Here is a 13,350-nt window from a genome sequence, read left to right as displayed (position 1 = left end):
ACAGTTTGCAAAGTCTATAGAGCTCCTCAAGATAAGGCTCCTTTCAGAGCCTGATAAATGTGGTAACTGTAACACAATTATTGAGTTTGGTTACAGGTTAGTTATATGTAAAAATAAAAGAAATATAAAAATACTATTATAGTTTGATTTGTAAAACACTGTGAGTGAGCAAAAGGAATCTAGCTATAATCACCATTGTTGGAAGGTAGGATGGGGATACAGCAACAGAGAACAAGTCTCACATTTCAGAGCAGGCCATATCAGATAGAATTTTAAAAATCAGCTAACATTTATTAATTGCTTACTCTACACCAGGCACTGAACTGACAAACATCTAATCCTTTGGAGGCAAGCATTGCAATTATCCCATTTTAATAAACACAGAAACAATGATTTGCTCAGGACCACACAGTAGTCAAGTAACGGAGCTAGAGTGAAACCTGGAAAATCTGACTCCACAGGGTCCACAACTTCTCTTTGCTGCCTATACTTAAGCTAGAGTACAATTCAGGATTTAATAAGCTTTTAAAAACAGTACATCAACAGCATAAAGAAATAAATCTCCAAGGCATCTTGATGAGTTAACAAAAAGTAATTTAAAAGGAAATGAAATACTATAATTCTTTCTCCAAGTCCTTCTTAAAGAATAACAGCTATTACCATTTGGGGGTACCCATTATATGTCAAGCCCTGTTCTAGGTATTTAATATGTCTTCTCATTTAATCTAACACCTTATAAGGCAGGGATGGTAACTCCTTTTCACAGGTGACATAAGTTCAAAGAATAACTTATTCAAAGGCAAATGGCTAGTCAGTCAGGGCTAAAATATAAACACAGGTCTGCTCCATTTTCCACATTAAGAATCTCTTAAATTGCACTTTGAAAAAAATCTTTATTTTCCTTAAAGAATAAAGCAACGTTAGGATATTAAATTTGAAAGAGTGTGAAAGTATCTATAGTCCCACCACCCCAAAGAGTAGCTATATATATCTTGGTATTTTCTCCTCATTTTTTTTTTTAAACAGGGTTGTGGCCATATTGCGTATACACTTATGTATCCTGATTGTTTCACTGGCAACAGATGTTTCTCCAAGTGTTTACAGAATTTTCACGGGCAAGCTGTAGCTGCTACACAATGGTTCACCATGTGGCTCTGGCATGACTCACACAGCCATTCCTCTATTTTTGAACTTTCAGGCAGTGTTCCATTGTGCACTATTATAAACACAAAGTGAATAAGCAGCTTGGTATATAAAGTTTGACTATGTTTTAAATAATTTCCTGCAGTTTGTAGAAGGGGAATTACAAATTCAAAGGATAAATCATTAAAAAGGTTCTTTACATGTCAAGTTGCATTCTGAAACAAATAACTTTAGATAACTGAGGAAAGTACTGCAGCAGCCTAAGTATGAAATGATGGTGGCTGGGACTAGCATGGTGGCTGGGACTAGGATGGTGCGGGGGCGGCGGTGGATATAGAAAAAAGTGGATGGGTTTAAAATACATTTTCAAGGTAGAAGTGACATAAGAATCTGCTAACAGACTGGATGTGAGTGGGCAAAAAGAGGGACAAGAAAGATGGTGTCCAGGTTTTTTGTGGTGCCATTTATTGAGATGGGTTAGAAGGGGAGTAGGAATAAGCCAAAGCAAATTTTACGTAATAGGAAAGAAAGAAAACAAACAAGATTATTAGAACATTTATGTTGATTTAGAAAATGTAAAAGATATGGAAGTCAATACAGTCTCAAAACAAAATGGATCTTGATAAATGCTAACAACAATACTTGCACTAATTTTCACGGTATCAAGGGAAGTTTTAAAAACTAAAAACGAAGAAACATCTAAAGAGAGCTTACTAAATACTTAGTAGGAACTTAAGACATTTGGATCAATGTCTTAAAAATACTACTGGAGGCTGGGCATGGTGGCTCATGCCTGTTATCCCAACACTTTGGGAGGCTGATGTGGGCAAATAGTTTGAGCTCAGGAGTTTTAGACCAGCCTGGGCAACATGGTGAAACCCTGTCTCTACAAAACATACAAAAATTAGCCGGGTGTGGAGGCATGTAACTGTAGTCCCAGCTATTCGGGAGGCTGAGGTAGGAGGATCACCTGAGCCTGGGGAGGTTGAGGCTGCAGTGAGCTGTGATTGAGCCACACTGTACTCCAGCCTGGGCGACAGAGTGAGACTCTGTCTCAAAAAAAAAAAAAAAAAAAAATTAAAAGAAAAAGGAAAACAAAAAAAATTTGTTTCCAATGTTGGCTGCTACACTAATGTCATGAACATACTTTGGGTATATCTTTGGTTACATTCTGAGATAAATCTGTAAGGGCAAATTAAAATTGCTAGAATAAAGCAATTTTGCTTCATACACCTGTATGAAGATTGGTATTCACTGCTAAAGTGAACCAGTTTATACTTTCACCATTGGTGTGTGAGGTCTCCCTGAATCTTCAGTGATAATGAAATTACCAACTTTCAATATCCTTGGCAAAATGGTCGGCTTATTATTTTTATTTGTGTTCTTTCATTACTAAAATGAAAAATTTTATCATATTTATTGGCCATTTGTATTTCTTCTTTTCTTGTTTTTTCTTTTTAGGCTAGTCAAATGAAGCAGCGGGAGTGAAGAAGGAACAAAGAAATCTATAACTGGTTGTGATCAATTCGTTGTAAAATACAACCTCACTGGGACTAGCCTGTGTTTCTTTTTTTGTGAACTGTCAGTTCATGCACCCAACTTATCTTCTATAGGTCTTAGACACTTTAGAGTGCTCTGCATAAAAAAAAAATTAAAACTCTTTGTTATAAATCATTGTAATTTTTCTTGAGCTTGTTTGCATTTGAAGTATGCATTATTTGAAGTTAAAAGTTTACTTTTTTTTTTTTGAGATGGAGTTTTGCTATTGTCACCCAGGCTGGAGTGCAATGGCATGGTCTCAGCTCACTGCAAACTCTGCCTTCCGGGTTCTCCTGCCTCAGCCTCCCATAGGCATGTGACACTGCACCCAGCTAATTTTTGTATTTTTAGTAGAGATGGGGTTTCACCATGTTGGTCAGGCTGGTCTCGAACTCCTGAGCTCAGGTGACAGGTGATCTGCCTGCTTTGGCCTCCCAAAGTGCTGGGATTACAGGCGTGAGCCACCCGGCCAGCCCAAAAGTTTAATTTCTATGTAGCTAAATGTATCCTTTCATGTGGCTTTTGATGTATGAAAAAAAAACTTAAGAATTTTGGAGATAACCCATTATCCATGTTTGTTGAAACAAATGGCTAGTTATAAAATCACTCACATTGGCCTCCAATTAAAGTAAATTCACTTATCTCCAAACTCTAATTTAAGGCATTTCTTTAAGCATTTTAAGTATTTGGACGTCAAAATCTAAGGATCTCCTCTTCCAATCTTTATTATGCTCTCGGCTCTTAAAGACAGAGTTACAAACATCACCCGTGCATTTATGATGATGGTATGCAGCAAACAATGAGTGTAACAAACGCACCATTTACATTCAGAAAGCATAGACACAATCCAAGTGCATCTATTTTTTCTTCAGCCCTTCCCTTACACAAATGGATTACCTTCAATGCAGGCAGGCTGAAGCCATCTGTAAAGTTATGTGCTTCCTCTTCTGAAATCTGCTCTTCACTAAGTCCAAGGCCCAGCTCTTTAAAAGGCACCACACAGATGTAGTTGGTTACATTGTCACTCTCAGAGTTCAGGGGGTAGGTTAAATTAGGTTAAGGCAATCAACAAAGCCTTTTCATGAAAGCATAAAAGATACAGTGAAATTGTCCTATATCACATTTACTAATCTTTATTCTGAACTTTTGGATGAGGAGATTTACAGCAGTTTTTAAACACAAATTAATTTTAAATATCTAATATATTAACATAATACCTCAGATATCTTGGATACTTGTGGATACAATTTTTAATGTCTAAAAAATTAACAGTTCAAGTCTTCAAAGCAAGTGATACGTTATTTATTTATTTTTTTGAGATGGAGTCTTGCTTTGTCTCCCAGGCTGGAGTGCAGTGGCACCAACCCGGCTCACTGCAACCTCGGCCTTTCAGGTTCAAGCAATTCTCATGTCTCAGCCTCTCGAGTAGCTGGGATTACAGGCATGCGCCACCACACCCAGCTGATTTTTGTATTTTTTTCTAGAGATGATGTTTTGCCATGTTGTCCAGGCTGGTCTTGAACTCCTGGCCTCAAGTGATCTGCCCGCCTCAGCCTCCCAAAGTGCTGGGATTACAGGTGTGAGTCACTGCGCTCAGCTCCGTTATTTTTGACACCTACCATTTGTAGCTGTATTGTGCACTTTACTGTGTCATGGTTCAGGGCCCTCACTATGCTATAGTAAATATTCTTTTCCTCTCAGTCTGCGTACTGCAGGACATTATTAGTTGAACGTTATCTGAAATACACAGACTGATATAAGTGGCACCAGGCCTGTTCTATCTAGCTTGTTTGACATAGACTACTGTTAGGTTTCCTCTGCCCTCATCCTTACAGACACATCAAAATCAATAATGATTTTTCCTTTTAATTATTTTTCTAAATAATTATTGATCGTGAACCATCTTTGCATTTCTAGCATATTCCTATTTGGTCATATTATAATAATCTTTTGATACAATCCAATATTAAATTTATAAATATTCCATTTAAACATTTTGTTTCTCCATTTATGAGATGGGTCTATATTCTTTGTAATACAACCGGTTTTTATTCTTTGTAATACAACATGTTTTGGTATTGAGATTACAGTATTTTCATAAATAAAATGATATAGGGAAACCTTCTAACCTTTTCTATAGTCTGAAATTTTTTTTAAATATAAAACCATCTGGATCTGGTAGTTAAAAAATTTTAAATTCACTTTGTTTTTGAATAGGTAATATATTCACAGGATTCAAAATTCATGAGGTATTAAGGGATACAGCAAAAACTACTTTCCACCTCTATTCCTTAGCCATGTAGTTCCACTATCCAAATGCAAAGGCAATTCCATTTACCAGTACCTTCTAAGATTGTTTATGCATACATACATAAGAGCAAATTCAAATATAAATGTGTATCTGGAGATATGTAGGTATATATGCATGCATGTACATAAATACATACATACATATTTATCCCTGTATAAACACCCAGTCCCTTTTATGCACAAATTGAAGGATACAATAAATACCAATCCGTGCACTTTGTGGTTTTTTTTCACTTAATATAACTTGGAGATCCACATTAGAGCACTAAGAACTCTATCATTGTTTTTTAAAAATAGTTTCATATTTTGCATTGTCTACATATAAACCAGGTGTTTTCTTTTTAAAATTGAGTATTCTTTATCCTATGTCCAATCTCTTCAAGTTTTAAAATTCTTCCTAGGTCAATTTTGCAGATTTTTATTTTGATAAGAAATGAGGCTGGGCTCAGTGGCTCATGCCTATAACAATCCCAGGAATGTGAGATCCCTTGAGCCCAGGTGTTCGAGACCAATCTGGGCAAAATGGTGAAACCCTGTCTCTACAAAATGCAAAAAAATTAGCCAGGTGTGGTACTGTGTGCCTTGGTTCCAGCTACTCGGAAGGCTAAGGCAGGAGGATCACATGAGAATGAGACTACAGTGAGCCATGATCATGCCACCACACTCCAGTCTGGGTGACAGATGAGACACTGTCTCAAAAGAAACAAAAAGAACCATTTTCCCCTACATGTTCAAAGTTGCTGCTGTGCAGCTGCATATACTATCCCCTTACAGTTATTTTAATGTCTTCTATATCAATGGTTATCACTGTGTTCTCATTACTAATCTTGTATATTTCTGCTCTTTACTTTGATCAGGCAAATAAGGGTTTACATATCTTACTGGTCTTCTCAAAATGATTGGTGGATTCTTTTTTAGTTAAATTTATTAAGGTTTTTTATATGGAGAATATGATCTGGCCCCTGGCCACCTCTGTTTCATTTCATACTCTAACCTCCAACTTACTGTGCTCAACTCATGATGGTCTCCTTTCTATACTCCAATCATGCTAAATTCATTCCTGCCACAAGATCTTTCTACTCACTGGTCTATCTAACCAGCATACTCTTCCCCCAGATCTTTCTCAGCATGCAAACCTCAGTTTAAATGCCAGCTCCTCAGAGAGGCCTTCTCTTACCATCTAATAAAAAGCAGCACCCCACTGATCATTCTCTATCCTATTCCCGTTTTTTTTTCTTCATAGTAACTATTTTATCTGAAGAATCCCATCTGTCCATTTATTATTTTATTTTAGTTTATTTGAGACAGGCTCTCACTCTGTTGCCCAGGCTGGAATGCAGTGGCTGAAACACAGCTCACTGCGCCTTGACCTTTTGGGCTCAAGGAATCCTGCTGTCTCAGCCTCCCAAGTAGCTGGGACTGCGAGTGTGTGCCACCATGCAGCTAATTTAAAAGAATTTTTTTTTTTTTAAGAGACAAGGTCTCACTATATTGCCCAGGCTGGTCTCAAACTCCTGGGCTCAAGCCAGCCTCTGAAAGTGCTGGGGTTACTGGCATGAGCCACTGCACCAAGCCCATATTTTATTGATTATTTCATCTACTAGAAGGTAAGCTCCACGAGAATAAGGATCTTGTCTATCTTGTTCACTGCTAGGTCCCCAGTTTCTAGAAAAATGACTGGCACAAAGAACTCATACAGTCTGTAGTCTTTGATAGGCTAACCCTCTCACTCCCTACCCTACACTGAACTACAAGCTCCATAAGGCAGGGATCATGTCTATTATGTTTACCACTGTATGTCTAGTGATTAGCATATTGCCTGGCAGTCTGTGCTCCATAAATATTCACTGAATGACCAACAGTTCACATGCCACACTGTCATATCTCTATTTCTTTCCATATGTTTTTGCTTCCTTCTATCTGGAACGCAGACTCTTATCCTCATGGCCAACTTCTATTCATTCTCTGAAGCTCAACTTAGATGTCACCTCCCTGAAAGCATTCTCTGACTCCATAAACCAAGTATGTTGCCCTGCCATGTTGGAAGGCACCCACGGCACTTATATAATATTATGAATACTGATTTCTCTATTGATCACATTCAAAAGTCTTTAGAAGTAGGTAGTACATATTTTTACTCAGTTTTCCTAGCACCTGGAAGAATGGCTGACATATAGCAGACTGGCATTTAGGCAATGGGGAATAAAATGGAAAAGTTCTTAATAAAAATTAAAATGCTTTCTCTCCATTTCATATATATGTGAAATTTCCATATATATATATATATAGAAAGAGAGAGAAAGAGAGAGAAAAATGGTTTCTAGTCATAAGTCCTACAGTCAAGACACAACTTCATCCGTTAGTAGTTGTATGATACTGCACAAGTCACTTAACCTCTATTTCAGTTTTCTCATAAAATGGAGACAAGAAAATCTAGCTACAAAGGTTTGTGTAAGGATATGATAGAACATAAAGCACCCTGTAAACTTTAAGTATTATATTTATCAGTGCTACAATACCCAGCACCCTGAAGTGGCAAAGTTGTCTTTTTACCTTCTACTTAGTCAGGATTTAACTTATCTATATGTCTTTACTAAAATAAAGCTCTTATATGCCTTTATTTTCTGGCTAATAGAACTAATTTCCTATTTTAATAAATTTAAGTGACAGACTTATTGTCATGCAGTCTTTGGGTGCTTACTGTATGCTAGATGATGTTTGATCACTTTATATGGATTAACTCATTTGATCCTAACAAAAATCCAATAAGGAAGATGATGTTATTATTGCCATTTTAAACATGACTAAAGCAAGGTATAGAGAGGTTAAGAAACTTGCTTAAAGTCACTTAGGAAGTAACTGATACAGCCAGTGTTTGAACTTAGCCATTCTGCTCCTAGAACCTGTTTTTTTGAAAAGGGAAGGATTTCCAGTTGCCAGTTTATTAACATGCCATGATGCAAATCTGCCATGTTGAGAAATTTGTTTAAAATGTCAGACCTAGCAAAGCCAGGCTCTTTCGACTTCATTCTTTGGATGAGTAAAGGAAGAGATTTCAAGTTTTTTCCTTGTTTAAAAAGCAGCCACAGAAGAACAGAACTTTCTTCCTGTCTGTTATTGTCATTCCCCCAGGAATGCATTTCCAGTTTTAACATAGAAGTGATGATGGAAATTAGCTTCAAAATAGGCAATCTCACTTTACAGTAAACTTTCACAGGATACAACTATAATATCTATATTCAGGACTCCAGAAACATTGCTTAGTTTCATATATAAACAGAAAAGGATATTTTTTCAGCATATATAGGGTAGCTAGCCTTGCTGCTTGGAAGTTGGCTCTTAGAGTTCGGTAGACAGCTTTCCGAAGACCGATGAGATGCTGACTTGGATGCTGTCCAGCTTTATTAAATGGGCAAGCAGCACTGACCCTGTCAAGCAAACTTGAAAAGTAAAATGTGATACAACTGTACAGGTGTCCTAAAGTTTTTGTTTCCTAAATCCACAATTCTATTAAATGTAGAAAACAAATTCCTCTTTCATGATCTTCACTAGAAAATGATTATACATATGTCAACTCAGGTCTCATAAAATAGTCATTTCTGTGACTAGATATATATATATATGTATATATAGACAACCACTAAAAAAAAGACAAAAAATTAACATCTCAAAGAGCAAAGGCTTCCTCTGATGTGGGGAAACAATGGATTCTGGCTGAGATATAACAGAAATGTAGAAATATTTATTAAGAATTCACATCTTTTTTACATAGACACTATGCTTGCTAACATATATTAGAGAAGAGCTACTTTATATTCAGTTTTCAAAACCTATATCCATAGGAAGTATGAAGACCTTAATTATAAACACTTTTAAATTCTTAATATACATTTACATACGTTCATCACATATGTTCACTGATCATATTTTGGTCACTTGTACAGAAAAAATACTGTATAGAAATACATTCTGTACATTCATAAAAGTAGGGTAAAATTACTTACCCACCTGCTGCCACTGGCACTTACCTACTCAAAATGAAGTAGGGGACGTGGAAAGATAACAGGACCAGTGGCCAACAGGGGAATACAAGTAGAAAGGCAAAGTAAGGGTTACTGCATAGTAGCATAGCTACTCTCAAAGCTGTTCAAGAGGAAGCACATTTCATGGCACTTCCCATAAGATTAATGGGGAGTACCTAATTTGTAACAATGACATACAATGTATTACATTTCATAACTTACAGTATGCATGAGTAAATACCTGGTTATCAGATAAATTTTTTCACCTAACCAGTAATCTTTCCCAACAGTAAAACAAAATATTGGCATTTGTAAATTGCTTATACTATAACACAAAGCTATAAAACAACACACCTAACTCAAAACTTTAAAAATGTTAAACCATACTAAAATGTATTCAGGTATTAAAAATCTATAAAAACCAAATTTTAAAAAATCTATAAAAAGCAGAGGATGATGACTGACAGGCTTATGTTAAGACAAGGGAATGAAGGCAAAAAAGGTTTCAATTATTTGTGAGAGAGGACAATTTGAGTCAGAAACAAAACAGCATTCATGATTTCAATATATGGCACTACTGCTTGTGCTCCATTTTACTAAATCAGTTTTAAAAACTGTCTAATTTTGAAAATGTCTAAAAAATTAAGATTCAAGACTTATTATTCATTTTTCAACCCATTATCCAGTTAGATAGAGACAAAGGAAGCACAATTTCTTCCAATACTTCTCTTCGTCTGTCATCTGAATGGGTAGAAGTCATAATCTGGAAGGTAAATCATGTCTAACTGGCCCACTTTACCTCTTCGTGCAAATTCCATGGGGACAGATAAAGTTGGAAAATGACACAAGGCACAGAATCCTCTATACATGCCTAACCATTAGTTGAACAAAGCCACTTTGTTCAACCAGTAAGTCCTCTCAATAAAATAAAAAGGAACTATTACTTTTTTTTTTGTTTTTGAAACGGAGTCTCGCTCTGTCGTCCAGGCTGGAGTGCAGTAGCGCGATCTCGGCTCACTGCAAGCTCCGCCTCCCGGGTTCATGCCATTCTCCTGCCTCAGCCTCCCGGGTAGCTGGGTCTACAGGCGCCCGCCACCACGCCCGGCTAATTTCTTTTTGTATTTTTAGTAGAGACGGGGTTTCACCGTGTTAGCCAGGACAGCTACGATCTCCTGACCTCGTGATCCGCCAGCCTCGGCCTCCCAAAGCGCTGGGATTACAGGTGTGAGCCACCGCGCCCGGCCGGAAATATTACTTATTTTAAGCATGATTTTTTTTAACTTTTAAAATTTGACACTTAAACAACTTAAAAACGTGCTATCCTTTAAGTCAATAAGAAGTAGACTTCAACTAATGCAAAGACAAAAATCAACAGATGCTAAGAACTTTTATACTTTTTTTTTTGAGACCAAGTCTGTTGCCCAGCCTAGACAGAATCTGTTGTCTCCAGTTCTGTTGCCCAAACTGGAGTGCAGTGGCACAATCTTGGCTCACTACAGCCTCAACCTCCTGGGGTTTAAGCAATCCTCACACCTCAGCCTCCCGAGTAGCTGGGACTACAGGTGTGTGCCACGTCTGGCTAATTTTTTATTATTTGTAGAGATGGGGTTTTGCTAGATTGCCTAGGCTAGTCTTGAACTCCTGGGCTCAAGTGATCCTCATGCCTCGACCTCCCAAAGTGCTGGGATTACGGGTGTGAGCCATTGTGCCTGGCTGACTTTTATACTTTGATTGAGAAGAAAGAGAAATTAAAAAATCCATCTTATGTCTTGGGATTGTGTGTAGAACACAAGAGAGTAAAGAACAAGATAACTACTAGGATTCTTCCATTTCTCTGTTCCATGATTTTTTAGAAACAGTGTTTATCTCAAGATTGTGTAGTGTTCTAGAGCAGAACAGAGTGAAGGATGCGATGGCTACCAGAGGTTCTTCACTCCCTCTTTTCATGATTTTCTAGATACAACTAATTAAGAGCTATGAATGTTCTTCACCATATGCTTACTTTCCCCCACCTATAGATTGCAAAAGTTATATAGGTTATATAAATCATTAAATATACTAGCACACAACTGTCATCTGTTAGTGTTTGGCAGGTGTCCAGTGTACTGCAAGCCGGGTTTAGAATCAGATGGAATGGATATGAATATTTACCATTTATAATTCTATGCCTTTAGTTGTATGCAAAAGTGACTAGCATAGTATATGGAATATAGTTGGTGCTCAATAAATGTAACTTTCCCTTTAATAATAGATTAAGTAGTCAATATATCCTACAGCTTAATATACTTACAGCTAGACTGGTGAATATTTAATTTCCTGTAAGAATGGAAAACATCACTATTTGCATGATATTCTGAGAGTATCAGTGCTATAATATCTGCTAATATTTACCTGAACAGTTATTAGTACATGTCAAGAGTTTTCAAAATGCATTTATAGCAGATACATCTATCATAAAGAAGGCATTTGAAAGGGAGTAATGGGAGCAAGCATTTACTGGGTAACTACTGCACGTTAGGTTCAGTATTAGACACTCTCTATATATTATCTCATATAATCACATGGTAATATACAGAAACAATCATGATCTCCAAAGTACTTTAGTTCCTCAAAGCAGATAAGCAGAATCATACTACATATTAAATCTAGCACATAATGTATTTATTCCTTCACTTAGCAGTTAATTGACTTTAGTAAGTACTAAAGAGAAAAGCACTTTTTTTCCTATAAATGCAACATAGAAATGAAAATAGGTAATAAATATTCTCCTTTATGGAGTAGAAAATAATCATTTAAGAAATAAAATAAAAAATGAACTCACAGTGTAAATCCTCTGGAAATCACTTCGGTTTCTTGAATGAGACGTAAAGCTTTTCTCACGAGGTTAGTAAAAGCTCGGCTGTTTGTGGCCATATCTTCCAAATGAACGCTGTATTTTTTTAGGGTCACTTGTAGTTTGGCTGTCCTCCATAATCTCAAAGCTCTTATGACTAGATACACAAATAGAATCACTCCCCATACCAGCCAGGAAGACACAATCCACCAAGTGGGAAGCATAACGAGCAAGCTAATGAAGGCAAATAGCATTGAGAGATCCCTGGGAACAAGAAAGGAAGAAAATGATATGCATCAGATTAGAGAAAGAAAGATGAATTACTTTAATCAGTAAAAACAAAATTTAAATTTAGGTTTACTAAATAAATAAAATGCTAGCTTCTTTGTAAAGCATAACTTAAAAATATATGACATTTAAGAAGGTGATATGAAAGATTTTTAAAATACCTCGCAACTAGACAATAGTGCTTAGGTATTAACATCTGAGCTGATAAATTTAGGTAAGAAAACAGGTATCTTCTGGAATCAGGTAAAGCTGATTTCACAAAAGAAACTCAAATTGTCTGTAGTGCTGACTGAATGCTGGGCAGAACCAACAAAAGGCCTCTACATTTCCTACATATACAGAATCTGGAGCTAGAAATACCACCCATCGCCTGCAGGATAAAATCAAACTTCATTAGCTCAGTCTACAAAATCCTTCAGAAGTTGGCCCAGAACATGTCTTGAGTCAGATCAGCATCCCAGCCCTCAACAACAAGCATTGTAAGCCAGAACATCTCTTCCTTCTCTTTCCTTTTTGCCTGGTGTCATCTTATATTTAATACCAAAATCCTATGCGTTCAAACCTTCCTCTGACACCAAGTCTTCTGTGAAGATTTTACCAAAAGCTTGAAATAGTTACTTCTAATTTTAGCCAACCCCTCTTCTGTGACCCCAAAGAAATTGCTACATTTCTCTTTATGACATTAATAAAAATGATAATAAATATAACAATAGGCATCTTCTGAAACCACTTTTAAAAAAATAAAAAATATATGGAATCCTTAACCTAAAAAGCAAATTAGAGATTTTAAAATCCGATTTTATAGATTTAAAAGTAAAAATACTATTTCAGAGATATTATAAATCCCTTTTCCTAAAATCAAACTTTATTTGCATAGAAACACATACTAGATCAAGAATATGTACACATTTTTCCAATTAGAAATGATACACACTTGATGAGTAATTGTTTGAATAAAGTCCTCTAATTTTAAATAATCATCATCAATTTGGAATATACATACTTACCACAGACCACGATATGGACAAGGTTTGTACTTTTATACTACTTTAATTGAAACAAAAATATGTACACATTTTAAAATTCATATCAATTACAAGTCTAACAGACTAAAATACATCTTTAAAGCAATGAATGCTTTGGTGAAAATGTGTATATATAAGATAGAGGGGGCCAGGCACAGCGGCCCACGCCTGTAATCTCAGCACTTTGAGA

At 36.4% G+C, this 13,350-nt stretch overlaps 1 protein-coding gene across 50 annotated transcripts in view; it reads right to left on the bottom strand.

Annotated features, from left to right (window-relative positions):
• Window positions 1–13,350, bottom strand: part of VEZT (vezatin, adherens junctions transmembrane protein) — an 80,702-nt gene that overhangs the window by 21,781 nt on the left and 45,571 nt on the right. For 30 of the 50 annotated variants that reach the window (XR_010148388.1, XR_010148385.1, XR_010148382.1 and 27 more), the window contains 3 exons: window positions 11,836–12,111; window positions 8,283–8,420; window positions 3,580–3,727 (listed from right to left, as the gene is read on the bottom strand). Coding sequence is in view for 38 of the 50 variants with exons in the window: in XM_063786974.1 (XP_063643044.1) it covers window positions 3,580–3,727; window positions 8,283–8,420; window positions 11,836–12,111 (562 nt within the window). In the remaining 12 variants the exon portion in view is untranslated. Of the gene's footprint in view, window positions 1–3,579; window positions 3,728–8,282; window positions 8,433–11,835; window positions 12,112–13,350 lie in introns of all 50 variants that reach the window. The other 20 variants (XR_010148387.1, XR_010148381.1, XR_010148383.1 and 17 more) reach the window with 1 other exon arrangement.

Source organism: Pan troglodytes, chromosome 10, assembly GCF_028858775.2.
Source record: "Pan troglodytes isolate AG18354 chromosome 10, NHGRI_mPanTro3-v2.0_pri, whole genome shotgun sequence".
Lineage (NCBI taxonomy): Eukaryota > Metazoa > Chordata > Mammalia > Primates > Hominidae > Pan > Pan troglodytes.
Note: the sequence above shows the minus strand (reverse complement) of the source record. Positions and strands in the feature narration are given on the sequence as shown.